Genomic DNA, 15,345 nt, shown 5'->3' on the forward strand with positions numbered 1-15,345 from the left:
TCTTGCATTCCCTAATATGGGTAAAGTAATGTGTTGTGGAGCTGCTGTTGTTCTTGCAACGCGTAATGCCCAGGCACGTGTCGGTAGGTCCTGATTGACCTTTTGTGCACAATGTTGTGGTGAACCTTTTGGGAGGATGAGATACGGGAATATGGATCTGGGTGAAAGAGGGGGGCAGAATGGTTTGTTGGTGCTGGGGGTGTGCAGGATTAGTGCTTGTGGCTAGGGTATCGCAGAGGTGGCTAAAAGGGTGTTTGTGGGCTGCTATGCAGTTGGGATTGGTAATTGTTATCACAGCGTAAGATGGTGGTGTGTGTGGCAGAAGGAAGGGTGTGGGACAAGGGCATGGGTGATGGCGTGGACAGAGGAGGCGAGGGAGACCGTTTCCGAACTGCACAAATGCGCCAGCCGTACAGGGCAGTGTGCTCACCTTATCTTGATGCGTGTAGTATCTACCATCAGTGTTGGCCACCGGTACGCATGGTAAGCTGAGGGGAGCTAGGGTGAGGGGCCTTAGCCAATACCTTCCTACTTCCACTTACATGCTTCACCGTATGGTGAAAGCCAAGTCTAAATGTTGAAGTGGGCGAGGGCCAGTCATAGTCCTGGGATATTCCAGTCGCCAGTATGGGAGTATCAGTGGCAGTGATCATTGTAGGGGAAGGGTTGGCAAAGTGTTTCCTGGGGGGGTAAACCCACTCCTCTAATGAGCTTACAAGCAATGGGCTAAACATCTAGTGGGGCTTATGCTGCTAAATAATTAAAAAGGCAGAAAATGAGATCCTGGGAGTTACCAGCTCAGCATACCTGGGGGCGTATTGAAGACAGATTGCAAGCACTGCCACAAAATTGAGGGGCAAGTGTGTATGGTGCGGTGTAAATAGTGTCAGGATACAATTTATCAGAAGTAGTGTAGGGTCCTAACAAATATACATTTTCAACTAACGCTTAGGTGCAAAGTGCATACTCTACTTGTGCATCGAGATATTACTCAGTCTGGCATAAACTAGCAGCAAGAGATATAGGTATGGTAATCGAGAATAGTGGTTACTCACAAGCAAATCAGACGCATAGAAGTGGTAACCATGCAGGAAGCAGGTTTTCAACTAACGCTTAGGTGCAAAGTGCATACTCTACTTGTGCATCGAGATATTACTCAGTCTGGCATAAACTAGCAGCAAGAGATATAGGTATGGTAATCGAGAATAGTGGTTACTCACAAGCAAATCAGACGCATAGAAGTGGTAACCATGCAGGAAGCAGGTTTTCAACTAACGCTTAGGTGCAAAGTGCATACTCTACTTGTGCATCGAGATATTACTCAGTCTGGCATAAACTAGCAGCAAGAGACATAGGTATGGTAATCGAGAATAGTGGTTACTCGCAAGCACATCAGAAGCATAGAAGTGGTAACCATGCAGGAAGCAGGTGAGCACGTGGAGAAAGGGGTTGTGTTAGCTCCGGTTCATTACTGTGTGCTAATAATAGACATGACATTTCAATATGGACTACTGCGATAACAGTCATACTGGAACATTTCCTCTACAGACATTAATATGAGCATATACAATGTAGAAATGAAGATACATAGTATTCAGCAAGCACGCCAAAATCATAGAGAGGGGGCACAAAGCAACTGCAGAAAATAGAAGCAGGCTGAATATACCTGGCAATGAGTCTAAGCGGCTCCAGGGAGGGGAATACATGGGCTTACAGCTGCACAGTCTGTTGCAGCCGTGTTAGGGATTGTGTCGGATGGAGGCCCAGGTAAGACCAGGTCTTCTTACCACGAGGTTGGGTGTTGAGGCGACTGTTTAAAGTTAGGTTTTAGGCACAGAGTATCAACTCTCATCGGCTCAGCCACGGACAGGCCCAGACAAGGGCCTTGGCGAGGAGTACCAGCTTCTGCCTGCCTGCATAGATGTTTGGCCAAAGATGGAAAACACAACCACTTGCAGTTATCAAGAAAGTGGTACAAAAGTGAAGCCTCAGACAGGCCAAATTAAAACAGTCTAGTAGATACTGGCATTAGCTTGTTCACACAGCAAGAGTCAAAGGGATGTCCCTTCCACTCTGCTGCTGCATGCAGCCACTCCCATCCCCTCAAGTGCGTTACATGAGTGCCAGTAGCAAAGGAGCCCTTCGGCTGCAAGAGACTGCTTCTCTCTTGCCACTGATCAGGTGAGTTCAGCTCTGCAAACCCACATCATCATACTACCAGAAGCCCATCTTTTCACCAAAATAATGACTGTCCTCGGAAAAACAGGTAAGTACGAGGAGCAGGTGCTAGTGTAAAAATAGGTCCCTTGTGCACTGAGCTCCCACTCACTTGTGGTAAACTTTTCAAAGTCTGGGACTGATTCACAAAAGAGTTTTTCTCTTAAATATGTAATTTGCAAGTGAACAAAATCCCCACATTTTGTGGATGGTGTGAATCAATAAACTGAAATTAAAGTTTTTCTGTGGTCAGATTCATCCCCACCTGCAGAATGATTTATTATGTGGGCGACGGGTGTAGTGGTGGAAGCCTATCCAAGCACAAGTGGATTATTTCCATGGGTCGCAGTACTTATGACTGTTTCCCCAGGGCCTCTTCTGCGTGTATGACAAAATCAGATGCCCGACTACATCACAAGTCATGGAGGGGGCTGGGCAGATAAGAAAAGTTGGTCTACCACAGCATTAACACCAGCCCTGCCAGCTACCTTAAGGCTGTTGAGGGTAGGAGTTGACTTACTGCTCCATGTCCCATCTTAATTCCGAGTGACCTAGACTTTGAGTCATAGGATTTAGGATCGAATAACAATGAAATTATGGAGATGCAGGGCCTCACACCACGAGACCATGGACCCTTTCTGCATTCACATCTAGAAGGAAATCCAGAGATCCTGAGCATAACCGCTGCATCAAAGAATTCAGGTGCCGCAGGATTCTGTATGCTCCCAGGGATCCCTGTGGAGAGATACTGCATTGACATGACATGGGAGCAGAGGAAGAGAGATGAGGGGCACTATATCCCTTGAATAGTGAGATGGGCATTATGGGCATATCCAGATGTAAATGCGCCGAAATACCGCCAAATCTCATTACAATTACTGCCACTTAGCCTTGTGGAGTTACACACTATTATAAGTGGTGGTAAGTCCCCATTTTTGGAGCCCAAGGACTCCAATGGGATTTTTGACAGATTTGCCAGACGAATTACTGCATGGTAAATAGGGCAGTTTTTGGAGGTAAAATGGAGGATTTACAAACAACAAAAGGAATTACCGACACTTTTTCCCCACAAAGTCAAACTTGTGATGAGGGCCCATATACTTTAAGGAGTGAGAGGAAGAAAGAACCGATGTTTATCATATAAACTGGCTGATGGCCTGAAAGAGTACCAACCCTGTTTCATTGATGAGTGACCAGTACGTGCAGTTCCAGAACTCCCACAGTAAACTAGAGAAGCCAAATATTCCTGCTGATCTATCGAGTTCTATCCAAATAGATTTACAAGACCTCTTGAGGCATGTTCAAGACATCGTCTCAGAAATCCGTAGACGTGTGAAAGGGTTCTATCTTCGGATATGAACACACCTTGATAAACTAATTTGTCTGGGCTCATGTAGAATACCTGAAGCAAGAAGAGAAGTCAAAAGAAGTAGAAAATGCAAGGATTACATCTCCTATCTTTACGTTATTCATACCCAACAGGAGCTGACACTTTTGTATTGATTCTCAGAAAGTCAATGGGGGTCATTCCGAGTATGGAGGGAACCATGCCGCAATTAGCGGCATGGCTCCCCTCATACTTGGTACTGGGTCTGGGTTCCTTGAATGAGGAATTACCGGGCGATTCCTACTTTGGAGGGCCGGGTAATTCCTCATTCAAGGAACCTGGACCCGGTACATTCACATTCCCTTTTGAGCCCCCATAGGGCTCAATGGGAATGGGGAGGATGCTAAGGTGTCCCTGACCCAGGTTAGTAAATACGTCTAACTTTCTGATTCATTCTAGATATGATGACTGTTATGTCCTCTGCACGCCGATGGTTGAAGTGACACTGTGGTGTGTCGGATGGATGACTAGACACAAGTAAGTATTTCAAGTGGCTTCTTTATTGTTCTTATCCATGTACCACGGAGGGCACAGCAGAAACTTCAGATTACCGGCACCCACCACTCAGGCTGGCACCTTCCTTCACTCTACCCAACCATCACTCCTGGAACCGTCGGCACTCACCACGCTCTCTGCAGTTCTCCGCATTCCATAGATGACGTTCATTCTAACATCGCACATGCAGCTACTCACCACTACAATGACCTTAAGCCAGATTTTGACTTCTCTAACTAAACTCCCTAAATTTCCGTACTCCAACCAGTTGTTAGTGCTCTACTGGAATATTGAGAATCGTTTCTTACAGAAACTGGGTTAGATTCAGTTCCCATACTATCACACACACGCTCTCCTTGGTGTCTCCTACTCTTCTCTCTATCACCCCTTCTCACTCCTCCATCCAAAGATATGTCCCTCTGGTGTCTTCCACTCTTTCTAGGCATTGGCTCCACCCTTTCATGTTACTCCTGCCTCTTTCACACTACTTCTCATGCTTCCACACTTCAATTCCCTCCTGCACACTATTACATCCTCCTAAACTTATCTAAATATTGCATGTGAATTGTGTGGTGCAGGTTAAAAGAGGAGTGGCTGGCTAGCAGCTGGAAGGATTAGCATCCTCCCTATAGCTGCTTCTCAACCACTCTTCTTTAAAACCGTACCATGCAATTCACATTCCTTCCATACACTGACTTTTTGTAATCACACTCGCCACACTAACATGCAAACTCACACTGTAGTTGCACTTCCACTCATTAGCCAATATCTCGCCTGCTCCAGAAAATACCTCCACACCCTTCCTTCCTCCTACTGGTCTCTTGGTCGTACACCTCCTCCTCTGATCACACCCAAATAACCCACGTATCTCCTGCTGCCTCATTATATGCCCATTTCTGTGCTGTTATTAGCCTTCAACACCTGGCCAATATGGCAATGTCTTCCCCACCAAAAGTGTGTTAGAAAACAAAAATCACAAGTAGCGTGCTAAGCCTGCCCACTTTTTCAACGCAGGTCTGCTGCAGAAAAACAAGGGCAGCCCGGGGACCGATTCCAGGTGCCCTTGAGGTAAGTACAATGAGACAGGGTACCTGGTGTTTCCCTTGGTCTAGGGATTGCCTGAGTTATTACACATGCTCACTCATATCCCCCACCAGCACTGAGCGGTGCTTCTAGTCGCTGCGAATGGAAGCAGCTTCTGTTTGTGGCACTTTATCTCTTCACTGGGGCTCGCCTCTGGCGTATGATCACATTGGTGGTGCGACTTGTCTCCCGTTGTATCAATGAAGTAAATGACTTTGTGGTAATTTACTTTGTTGTAAGAACTTCGAATTACTTCGAATTTGGTACATGTATTTAAGGGTTAAGTGGTTAATCTGGGGATTTGGGGGTTTGGGGTATGGGTGGTAGTGAAGGTGTATGGAGGGCCTGGGGGGTGCCCCAAATTAAAAAAAGAAATTCGAAAAAAACCTTCGAAGTAATTGCAACAAAGTAAATGATCATGAAGTAATTTACTTCGTTGTAATAACGTAGGACCCCCCGGCTTCCCTTTCTCTTTGTGGGTCTCTGAGCTGCTGATCACTGCTGCATCTGGGTGATGGTTGGGTTTTTGCCTTCTTTGCACGAATGTATGGTGTTGGCTCAGGATTAAGACTGTGATGCTTCTTCTTGGTTTCTGGCTTGAAGCATGTGTCTCTACAAGAAGCAGAGAAATACTGACAAGTATCTTGTATAGGAGGCATGGCTTGAGACAGAGGGGTACTGCTGAGAAACATGCTGGCACTAGTGGGGGAGGGTCACAAATTGGAGCCCTTTCAACAGTCATCTTTCGGTTAGGTTTGGCTTCGGACCTCTCACTAGGCCTCCAGCCCCTGGGAGGTCCAAAGTATGATACCCCGGTGACTGCCAGTTGAGCAAAGAAACACCTAGGCTCTATATCCTGGTGACTATGCCTGTTATGATATATGATATGATATGATATGATATGATTTGGCATTTATAACGCGCCTATACACAAGTGTTTCAAGGCGCGACAGGTGCAAACCTGTGACCCAAGACGTGGCTCGGGGCTATATCCCTGTGAAACTACAAAATAAACATGCTGGTTGTTAGATCCCAGAGACTGTGTTGGGAGTAGGGAGCCTAGGGGACACCTACATCCCTACTAGTGAGAAACTCCTTATACCTTATTGTTTAGCCCATCCTGATACAGGTAGTTTTACCAGCCACTTCCTGACTTCAATTCAACAAGTTCAAACATATTTCTTATGACACATGTTTTGTTGGTCTGCCACAAGTGTTATAATACTAGTGCAGAGGGAAGAACAATGCTATCAGGGGCCTGAAGAGAACCCTATGCCCCAAATAGAAACACTCCAGCATGGCATATGCATTTCTTTCTTTGTATTTCTATAGCATTCACATAGACGGCTCTTTAATATCAGTCACTGCAAATGCACCCTGACCGACCTCCACCTACATTGGTTCAGTGCCTAATCTTTGTATGTATGTTTAATGGCAAAAAAATATATGAAACAATAAGTCAAAATTAAAAGAGAAAGACAAGAGCAGACACCAGCGGTGCCCAAGGAGCAAAGAGAGCAAGACAATCTAACAGTAAAACAAAAGCAAGATAGTTTGTGAGCTCCATACAACAGTTCACTACGAGAAGAGAAACGACTTTAACCCATGCAAAAAGGCCAACAAAGGAGGGGACAGACTAAGCAATCCAGTAAGAGAATTCCAAAAATTAGGGCCTGCACACGAGAAAGCCTGTCTCTGCGCCTTGGATTCACACTCCAGACACATATCTTTCTGTGAATCGCGTCATCTTTTTATACGTCTGTGCATTTAGAAATCTACACTGTCTGATATATTTGCTTGCAATAAGCAATATAGAATGACCGGGAGGATAGCTCTCAAGATAATTGCTCACCTCAGAGATAGTCCCAGGCCGCACATATCAAGTTTGAAAAACAAGAGTTCTATATCGTTCCAAGATCAATAAGGTGAGCACCATTAAATTAGGTAATAATAATAATTCTAGTCATAACATCAAAAGGCTGTTTCTGACGCATTGCTGCAGACAAGGCCGAGAGGAGCCAATAGGAACCATATGTTGTACTTCTGGCTTTTTATCCAATATTGCTTTGCATGCAGGATCTTTTAAGTCAACAATGATGACAAAAGCAAAACAACAAGTACCAGCTTGCAAAGTACTGTTTGGTAAAATAAACAAAACTCAACCGTGCTTGTCGATGCAACTGATCTTAAGGTACAACTGCATGTCATCTGCTTATTGGGATATCTTGGTGTCAGTGTTGGTGGGGAGTCTCCCCAGAGGTTCAATGTAGCAGCAGAAGAAGACCAGGAACACAATGGAACCTTGTGGGGAACGCTGCAGGTTACTGTGCAGCAATGGAATCTGTTGATGTACATCTGAATGGGTTTTTCTCTGCTGGAAACGTAGAAGGCGAACCTTTGCAGGATAAATTGAATAATAAGGATAACTGTTAAATTGAAGTCTATGTGTGTGACAAAATGACTTCTGCTGTGCTAAACCACTTACTCTGTTCCTACACTTCTGCAAATCAACAGTGATCCAAATCATAAAGATAAAACAAGCACAGCCAAGAAATAAACCTTATTTGCCTTTTCTGGTAATGTGGACCGAGGGACAGCTATACTCTCAGAATGGGGCTCAGGTCGATGAGTGATGCGATGGTCCATTGGGTCCAGTCGAGCTGCAATATAAAGTCCTGGTGGTTCGATATTTGGTTTGGTGGGTAAAATTCATCTGCACAGGGCACTGGTGCTCTACCCGGACAGGTGACACTGCTGGGGCTATGCAGTAGCAAGCCAGTTAGATGAGGTGAGCCCGGTGGTTTGAAGAGCGAGTGAGTGCCAAAGTCAGAACCAGCAGATCCTTCTGGTACGAATGAAGTGAACATGGTACCAACGCTGCTCAATCGGTTTGATGCCGTGAAAACAGGGATCCTGAATGTTCTGGCACTCAGGATTCTGTGAGACCCACTGCAGGGGTTCTAAGACAGGGCAGTTCTTTCAGGTTCCGCTCTCCCAGCCTAGAGAGGTTTGCAGCAGAGTGCCAGGTCCTGCTCCTCAGCATTAGCCACCCCCAATGTGCCCTAGAGTACAAAGGGAGCTCCTAAAAGCTGGATGCTGGACGAAAGTGTTGTGCCCTCACTCACAAGGGATGAGTGGTTGGTCTCACCTCAGTATAAGTCCTGACATTGTGCAGCTGTTTGAAGGCTCACCCACCTGGCCTCCTGTAATTGGCTGGTTTAGGTGGGGTCTGAACTTGTGGCCTCCAAACGCTCATTTTCACAAGTTCCAGTGGAGTTTCATCACAAGGCAAGTGCCAAAGTAGGTTACAGATGTTGACTCAGAAGTCCAGTCTTGATGCAGACAAATGGGTGAGCATGTTTCCTCTCCCTTGGTCGACATATTGGTCAGGCGCTCATTCAGCAGTTTTTCACAGACCAGATATGCCAGTGCCACAAAAGCCATCCGGTCCTCTGTAGTCTGATTGGCTGTTAAGCAGTGGTAACAGGGTGATACAAAGGGGCAGAAAACCGTGATCATATTAGGTAATTTCTATGCATTAACAAAGGAGTGCTTTCCATCTCATATTATAGAGGGAAGTTGGACACAGTGAAACTGAAACATTAATGAGAACTCTGTACAATAGTAGAAAAAATAACTACTCACTTGTCAACATGTGAAAATCATTGTAATATGTCGGCTCTTCGTCCTATTAGAGAGAAAAGTTACAGAATGATCACAAATGTCACAAACAGACTATCCAGAGCTGCACGATACATTGACATTAGGATAAGTAGAAACCGAAGATGCACAATATATAGAAATCAGAATAAGTATCACCCAGAATGACGTTATAATGCATGGCAGTTGGCAAAACAGTATAAAAGCCTGTAAATAACGTTCTTATTACAGGCTAGTTTTTACATCACAACTCCTCTGTAATCAGGTATTATGGTACGGTTGTGATGCCACAATGCTTGCTGCTTGAGCCAGCACAAGCAGAATTCCAACTGTCACTGCAGAACTTAAAGTCACGAAAACATTTACAAATACCTTTCTTGTAAAATTCCTTCTTGAAACACTTTGCAGCTATTAAATGATAAGGAACTGTTTATGGTAGTATATTTATCATGTGCACTGCTGGACGTTTAACACATCAGAGCAAGAATCTGCATGTCATTGCTTATTTTAAAGCGCAAAAAAATGAAAAGGTTTTAAGATGCATTTTGTTAATCGCCAACATATTGGCAGTTGTAAATTATTTGTTGACATGCAGGGTTGTAAGTATGGAAGACACAGGATCCACGCTTCAGTATACCAGTAGGCTTTATGATGTTATTCCTGACAAACAAGGTAAGTCCAAGGTAAGTTAGACACTTCCTCCAGATGACCTGTAACAGACCACTGGCCAACCACACCCTGCCAGCCCAACACTCCTTGTCCAACTGTCACTCCTAGAATCTCCCCTCAGACACATTCAGGGTTCCACACTGACATCACAGACACTGACGTCACAGACACCGAGCACATCAGGCAATTACACTGCTCCCTCCATTACACCAAACACAATCCAAAAGCAAACTATAAAATCTATTCCACACCTCACCTCCAACCGAAACACCACTAGAATGACACCACCATCCATACACCTATACAAACTGCTTATAGTACCTCACCTTAAACCTAACACAAAATCCCCACACCAAAACTCACAAGGGACCACCCAATGAATTGAGTGTAAGGATTTACACATAACCAGAGAAAAACATAAGGCATTTCCAGACTGCATGCCATAAACCATAAAGCCATACCACGAGCCCAACCCAGTACATGTATATCCAGAATAAAACACTACCACAGTATGGTGCCAGTAACCAGCAAAGCACTAATACCGCCTCTCTTCAGAAAAACATTAAATAAAAACATGCAACATGCACTTGCAACATGCAGTTGCTTCCAACATTTACTAAACCAGGCACCAATCCACTGCCTGCGATATGTGTGGCATACAGCTGCCCCCCGCAATAACTAAACCAGACACCAATCCGCCACCTGCGGTCCTTGTGGCATGCAGCCACAACTAACAATAAGTAAAACAGACACCAATCCGCTGCCTGCGATCCATGTGGCATACAGCTGCACCCAACAATAACGCATCCAGGCACCAATCTGCTGCCTGTTTGTGTGTGTCATACAGTTGCACCCAACAATAACTAAACCAGACACCGGTCTGCCGCCTCTGATCTGTCTGGCACACAGCTGCACCCAGCAATAACTAAACCAGGCAACAATCTGCTGCCTGGGATCCATGTGGCATGCAACCGCACCCAGCAATAAGTACTTAATCAGACACTAAACACACTGTCTGTGTTCTGTGTGGCATACAGCTGCACCCGACAATAAAATAGACAACCACTTCTAATAAACCAGACACAAAAGTCTGTCTGTGTTCTGTGTGGCATACAGCTGCAGCCAACAATAATTACTAAACCAGACATCGAAAACAACTAACTTCTAAATGCACACACAAACACACAAATCCATCGACACTTCACCGTCAACCAAGTAACTCACCAGTATTCTCCCAAGCTAAAACATGCAAACATTACAAAACAAGGCAACACCGCATGAAAATCTTCACCTACATGCAAGTATTCCCAATGTGATAATGCATCAGTCCCAAAGTCCTTGTGCGAACTACCCCACACTCACAAGTCCAATCATTTCTAAAACTGACACATGAAGATATGTTCCAATTCGGACCACCCCACACCCCCATGTCCAAATTCCACTTCAAAGCAATGAGGCCACCCTGCACCAATATGTCTGTAATGTGATGAATCGAGGGAATTCCCTCCCTCCCCCCCGGACTCCTGTGAGACTAGGGAGGTGAGCGCAAGCAGGGAAAGGCGCCTGTACAGAGAACATCTGAGGAAGGCAGAGCCAACGCAAGCCCCAGAGCCCACAAGTTTCAGAATAGCTTTGAGTAGAGAAAGAGACGCTGAAAGGTCAGCGTGTGGGAGGAAGCAGAAGCTGGGAACACAGGAACATAGAGCTTGGTGGTGGCAAGACCATGCAGGCAGAGTGATGTGCAGGCTGTTCACTCATCTACACCAATACCAGCGCACTGACGAACCGACTCACTGGCCCGAGTACCCCTTACGATACAGAGACACTGGGAAGGAGAAGGAAAGGCGTCCGAAGTGGATTCACAGAGAAAAAACACAGAAACGAAGAGAAGGAAAAAAAAGTGCCACACACCTACCAGTACCCGAAACACTCCCCCTCGAGACTGAAGGTAAAGGGGAGAACGGGAATAATGGGAAGAAAAAAGGAACTTGTTATAGGATTAGAGATACTCATTCCAGTACAAATGACAAGACTGTGAAAATCCATGAAATGGAACTCTATTAATGTGAAAAAGAGAAGTCTATAACCTACATAGAGGGGGAAAATAAAACTGCAACATTGCTACCTTGGGAAAAGGGGAACATACCTAGAGTCTAAGAAGCTCGAATTGGAACACAATAGAGAGAACTAATTGTGCACCAAAGACCCAAGGGGTCCCTACAATGAATTGTATATAAAGAACCACAGAGAAGGAAACGTTTAATCACAACTGCATAGAAATCGAAAGTCTCAGCGGAAAAGACGCTACATCAGAAATCTCAGAATCCTATAGGAAAGAGAAAAGGATTCAGACCAGAATAAAGCAACCATTGATAAAAGGAGATATAAATACCATCAATCCTGTGTCACAGGTTCCTTGGAACTACTGGGCTAGACTAAGAGTGGCTGGCCTTTAAGGAAGCCCCCTGCTCCAGGCCTAGCACCTTTTCATGTGACACAGTAGAAAATGGTCGATGGCTTGAGATTCCAGAAGACATCTGATTCCAACACCAATTTATGCACTTCTACAATGGTATGCATTGATTGGGTTCATTAGTTCATGGGAACTCAAATCATGTGACCTCCTCGATCCCTTACACATAAGCACGTTGTATTCGACCCTGACACCTTATTACATACATTGTTACCTCACACGCATCTTAGAAAGGGGTAGAGAAGAACAAACAGGATGACATAATACATCAGCACAACATTTGCACATTGAGTCAAAATGACTATCGTTGTATTGAAAAATACAGTTTATTTTACAAAAAATATCCCTCAGTTTGCTATCTACTGAATCATCCTCAAATCATCAAATAAACGCTGTTACAGGGTATAGGTCACATTTCTATCAAATCACCTGCATGAGCGGGCTGCAAGAAACCTCTTTGAAGAAACCCAAAACAAAGCTGGTCTGTTCATACCTGTATGGGCATTTAACAAATCTCCTCAAAAAGCCAAAAGCTTAAACAAAAGCACATATCATAACATCTATTTGCAGGAGTTAAATGCAACAATGAAATAAAACAATGTTAAATGATTCAATCATATATCTCAACATTGCAAAAAGCAAAATGCAATAATGAAAACACAATGAAAAATGTAATAATCAGCAAGTGCACAAATTTAAGACAAGATATTCCTCAGTAGAGTACCTTACATCATGCCTGCTTTTTAAGTCAGGCAAGGCATCCCATGTGGCTGTGGCTTGTCTGTTGTGACAGGACCATTTGACAGCAACTCCTCAGCTTGTCCCATCTGATCAGCCAGACCCCCCATTCAGATTTGCATGGCATGTATACACCTTCATTATGGAAACCCCCTATTTATTACATGCACTTGATGGACAGTCTCCCTGGTTCAAATAGGTCTAATGCAGAGCTATGTCGCAGGGAAGTTAAAGTCCTGTCCTAAGGAGTGAATTGTATCAACAATCTAATTAGTACGTCCCCTTCAGCTTAATGCTGGAGTAAGCTAGTTTCAATGTCCGGCGACATATCTGTCACACGCAAAATGCTTACATTGTCTGTCTGGTAATCAATTTGCAGCAAAAAGTGCCCAACATGTCCGGGGCCACATTATCTGTGCCCAGTATAATGTTTTTGCGGCAGGATGCTCCAAAGCAACTGTCTTGTTGCTTTATCAGTCCCTAGCTCTGTTCCCCTGTGCTGTCGTCATGTTATCATAGCACAGCCAAATGCTTGTATGTACAAAGTGCAAGGTCCTTTGCACAGTGCATCCATAGAGGACTGCTGTTCTAATCCTTTTTTTATGGGGAATCAAAATTATGCTGCTAGTTTTCTTTTCTAGTTCAATCTGCAAGCTACAGGATTCAATGCGGAACTAAATATATATATATATATATATCAAGAAGAAAGGAGGAACGAATTAATCGCACACCCGCGGGCCGAGGCAAATGCCAAACTCCAAAATCAGTAATAAAAAAACCCACCATGTAAGAAATACAAAGGGGGTATTTTATTAAATAAACAAAAAAACGAAGCTGTGCAAAAAAAAGAAAATGCACATGAGGCAGCAAAATACAGACAGACAGACAGAGGCAGGACGCCGTGGGGCACGACCTGCTAACAACGCGTTTCGCACTCCACTGAGCGCTTGATCACGTGATATATATATATATTCAGTAAAAACAACTTTGTTAAATGGTTGTTATGGTTAAGTTGCACTAATAAAAACCTATGAAATTCAGTAAGAAAACGTTGTTAAAAGGACGTTATGGTTACAAGTAAAATCTAAAAAACCCTGAAATTCGCCAGTTATGGTAAGTTAAGCAACCATAACTCGCGCCACCACCGTGCCCTTCTAAGTGTAACACCCAGGACATCAATGATGACATGACAAATATCATTGATGACATCACTGATGACATAACATGTGCATTTACTTTTCATACAAGGGGTTGTGAATGTAATGTTGGCAAAAAAGTATCAGGGATTATCGGGAGATGTGAAACAAACTACATTCTTCATCACACAATGTAGTATCAAAAAGAACATTCCATTGCAGTGTTCTTTCTAGTATAGGAACCTACTCATACAGAAATGTAGGTATTGGCTGCAGCATACACCACAGAGGTGCTATATTTGTGATTTTCCAAAGTTATATAATAAAACAGTGAATGCTTCAATATTAGACTTTTCTGTACTTTCAAACATGTAGTAAGTAGCTAATAATGCATCACTTACTACATATTTCTACTAATATACGCAAAACATAAATATACTAAAATGCATACAAATATGGGGCTTATGTATGGAGAGTAAAGTAAGCATACGAGAGGCAGTTTCATTAGCAACAGTGTATAATCTACATAATTATATGCATGCACAAAAATGATTGCTGTGTTTCAAGCCTGCTTCTTCCCCTATATATGTACATCATAAGATGCGATTAAATTCAAAGGAAAGTAGTTTAAGAACATGTGAGAATAGCAATATCTATAGATGTAATACCTTTTGAAAGGTAAGTTTCTGACTGTCAGTAAATAAAACCACCTGGCCTAGACATGGCAGTGAACAAAAAAGAAGGAGCTAGACATGTGATGTCATCAATGATGTCATCAATGATATTTGTCATGTCATCATTGATGACATTTAAACTCGGTCCGGTGTAGAGTCGTCAAAATTAAACTTACATGATATTAACCACCTCCATTGGTTTTGGATAAAGTCAGACAGCAATGTATTTGCAACAAAGATTCTGCGTGAACTGATATTTCATGTGTCTTGCAAACGTTTTTAAAACATAACCTTATCAAATGGTATTTTTTTGCAAACTTTCACTCCCTTCATTGTTGCTTCATTTTCCCTTGCGCTCAAGGTTAAAAAAACAATTGACCCTTATGGTTTAGTGGGATGCGTGGGCCTACTGAGCTCGCAACCAAAAAAGCAAGGCAAGTGACCTTCACTCAGAATGCAAATACATTCTCACTTTGCAACAACATATGAGAATCCATTCCTGAGAACCGCTACTCCCATACACTTGCAGAACCGCTGTTTCCATCAAACAGTACAGGTGGCTGCTTCAGATTTCAAACTCTAGGACGCCAGTCTGACTGCAATATTATTAAAAATACATTGTAACACAGACGCAGTAATTCTTCACCGTATATTGAGCATCAACTTCAAATTTGCTGTATGACTTTGGTGACAATAAAACACCAATTTTTGACTTCCAGCTGCCACATCCTATCCCAACCTCATTAACGCTCAACTTCCGAAACTGTATTTCATAAGTGTAACAAGTGCAATGGTGTCTTGTTTTATATGTGT

At 43.5% G+C, this 15,345-nt stretch overlaps 1 protein-coding gene across 1 annotated transcript in view; it reads right to left on the reverse strand.

Moving 5' to 3' along the window:
• The window catches only part of LOC138510182 (kelch domain-containing protein 3-like), a 1,131,537-nt gene that overhangs the window by 897,727 nt on the left and 218,465 nt on the right, over nucleotides 1-15,345 (reverse strand). Inside the window, exon 4 of the mRNA XM_069625668.1 lies at nucleotides 8,828-8,870. Coding sequence (XP_069481769.1) covers nucleotides 8,828-8,870 — 43 coding nt within the window. The remainder of the gene's footprint in view (nucleotides 1-8,827; nucleotides 8,871-15,345) is intronic.

The sequence above is a fragment of the Ambystoma mexicanum genome, chromosome 6p (assembly GCF_040938575.1).
Source record: "Ambystoma mexicanum isolate Mex_15411 chromosome 6p, UKY_AmexF1_1, whole genome shotgun sequence".
Taxonomy (NCBI): Eukaryota; Metazoa; Chordata; class Amphibia; order Caudata; family Ambystomatidae; genus Ambystoma; species Ambystoma mexicanum.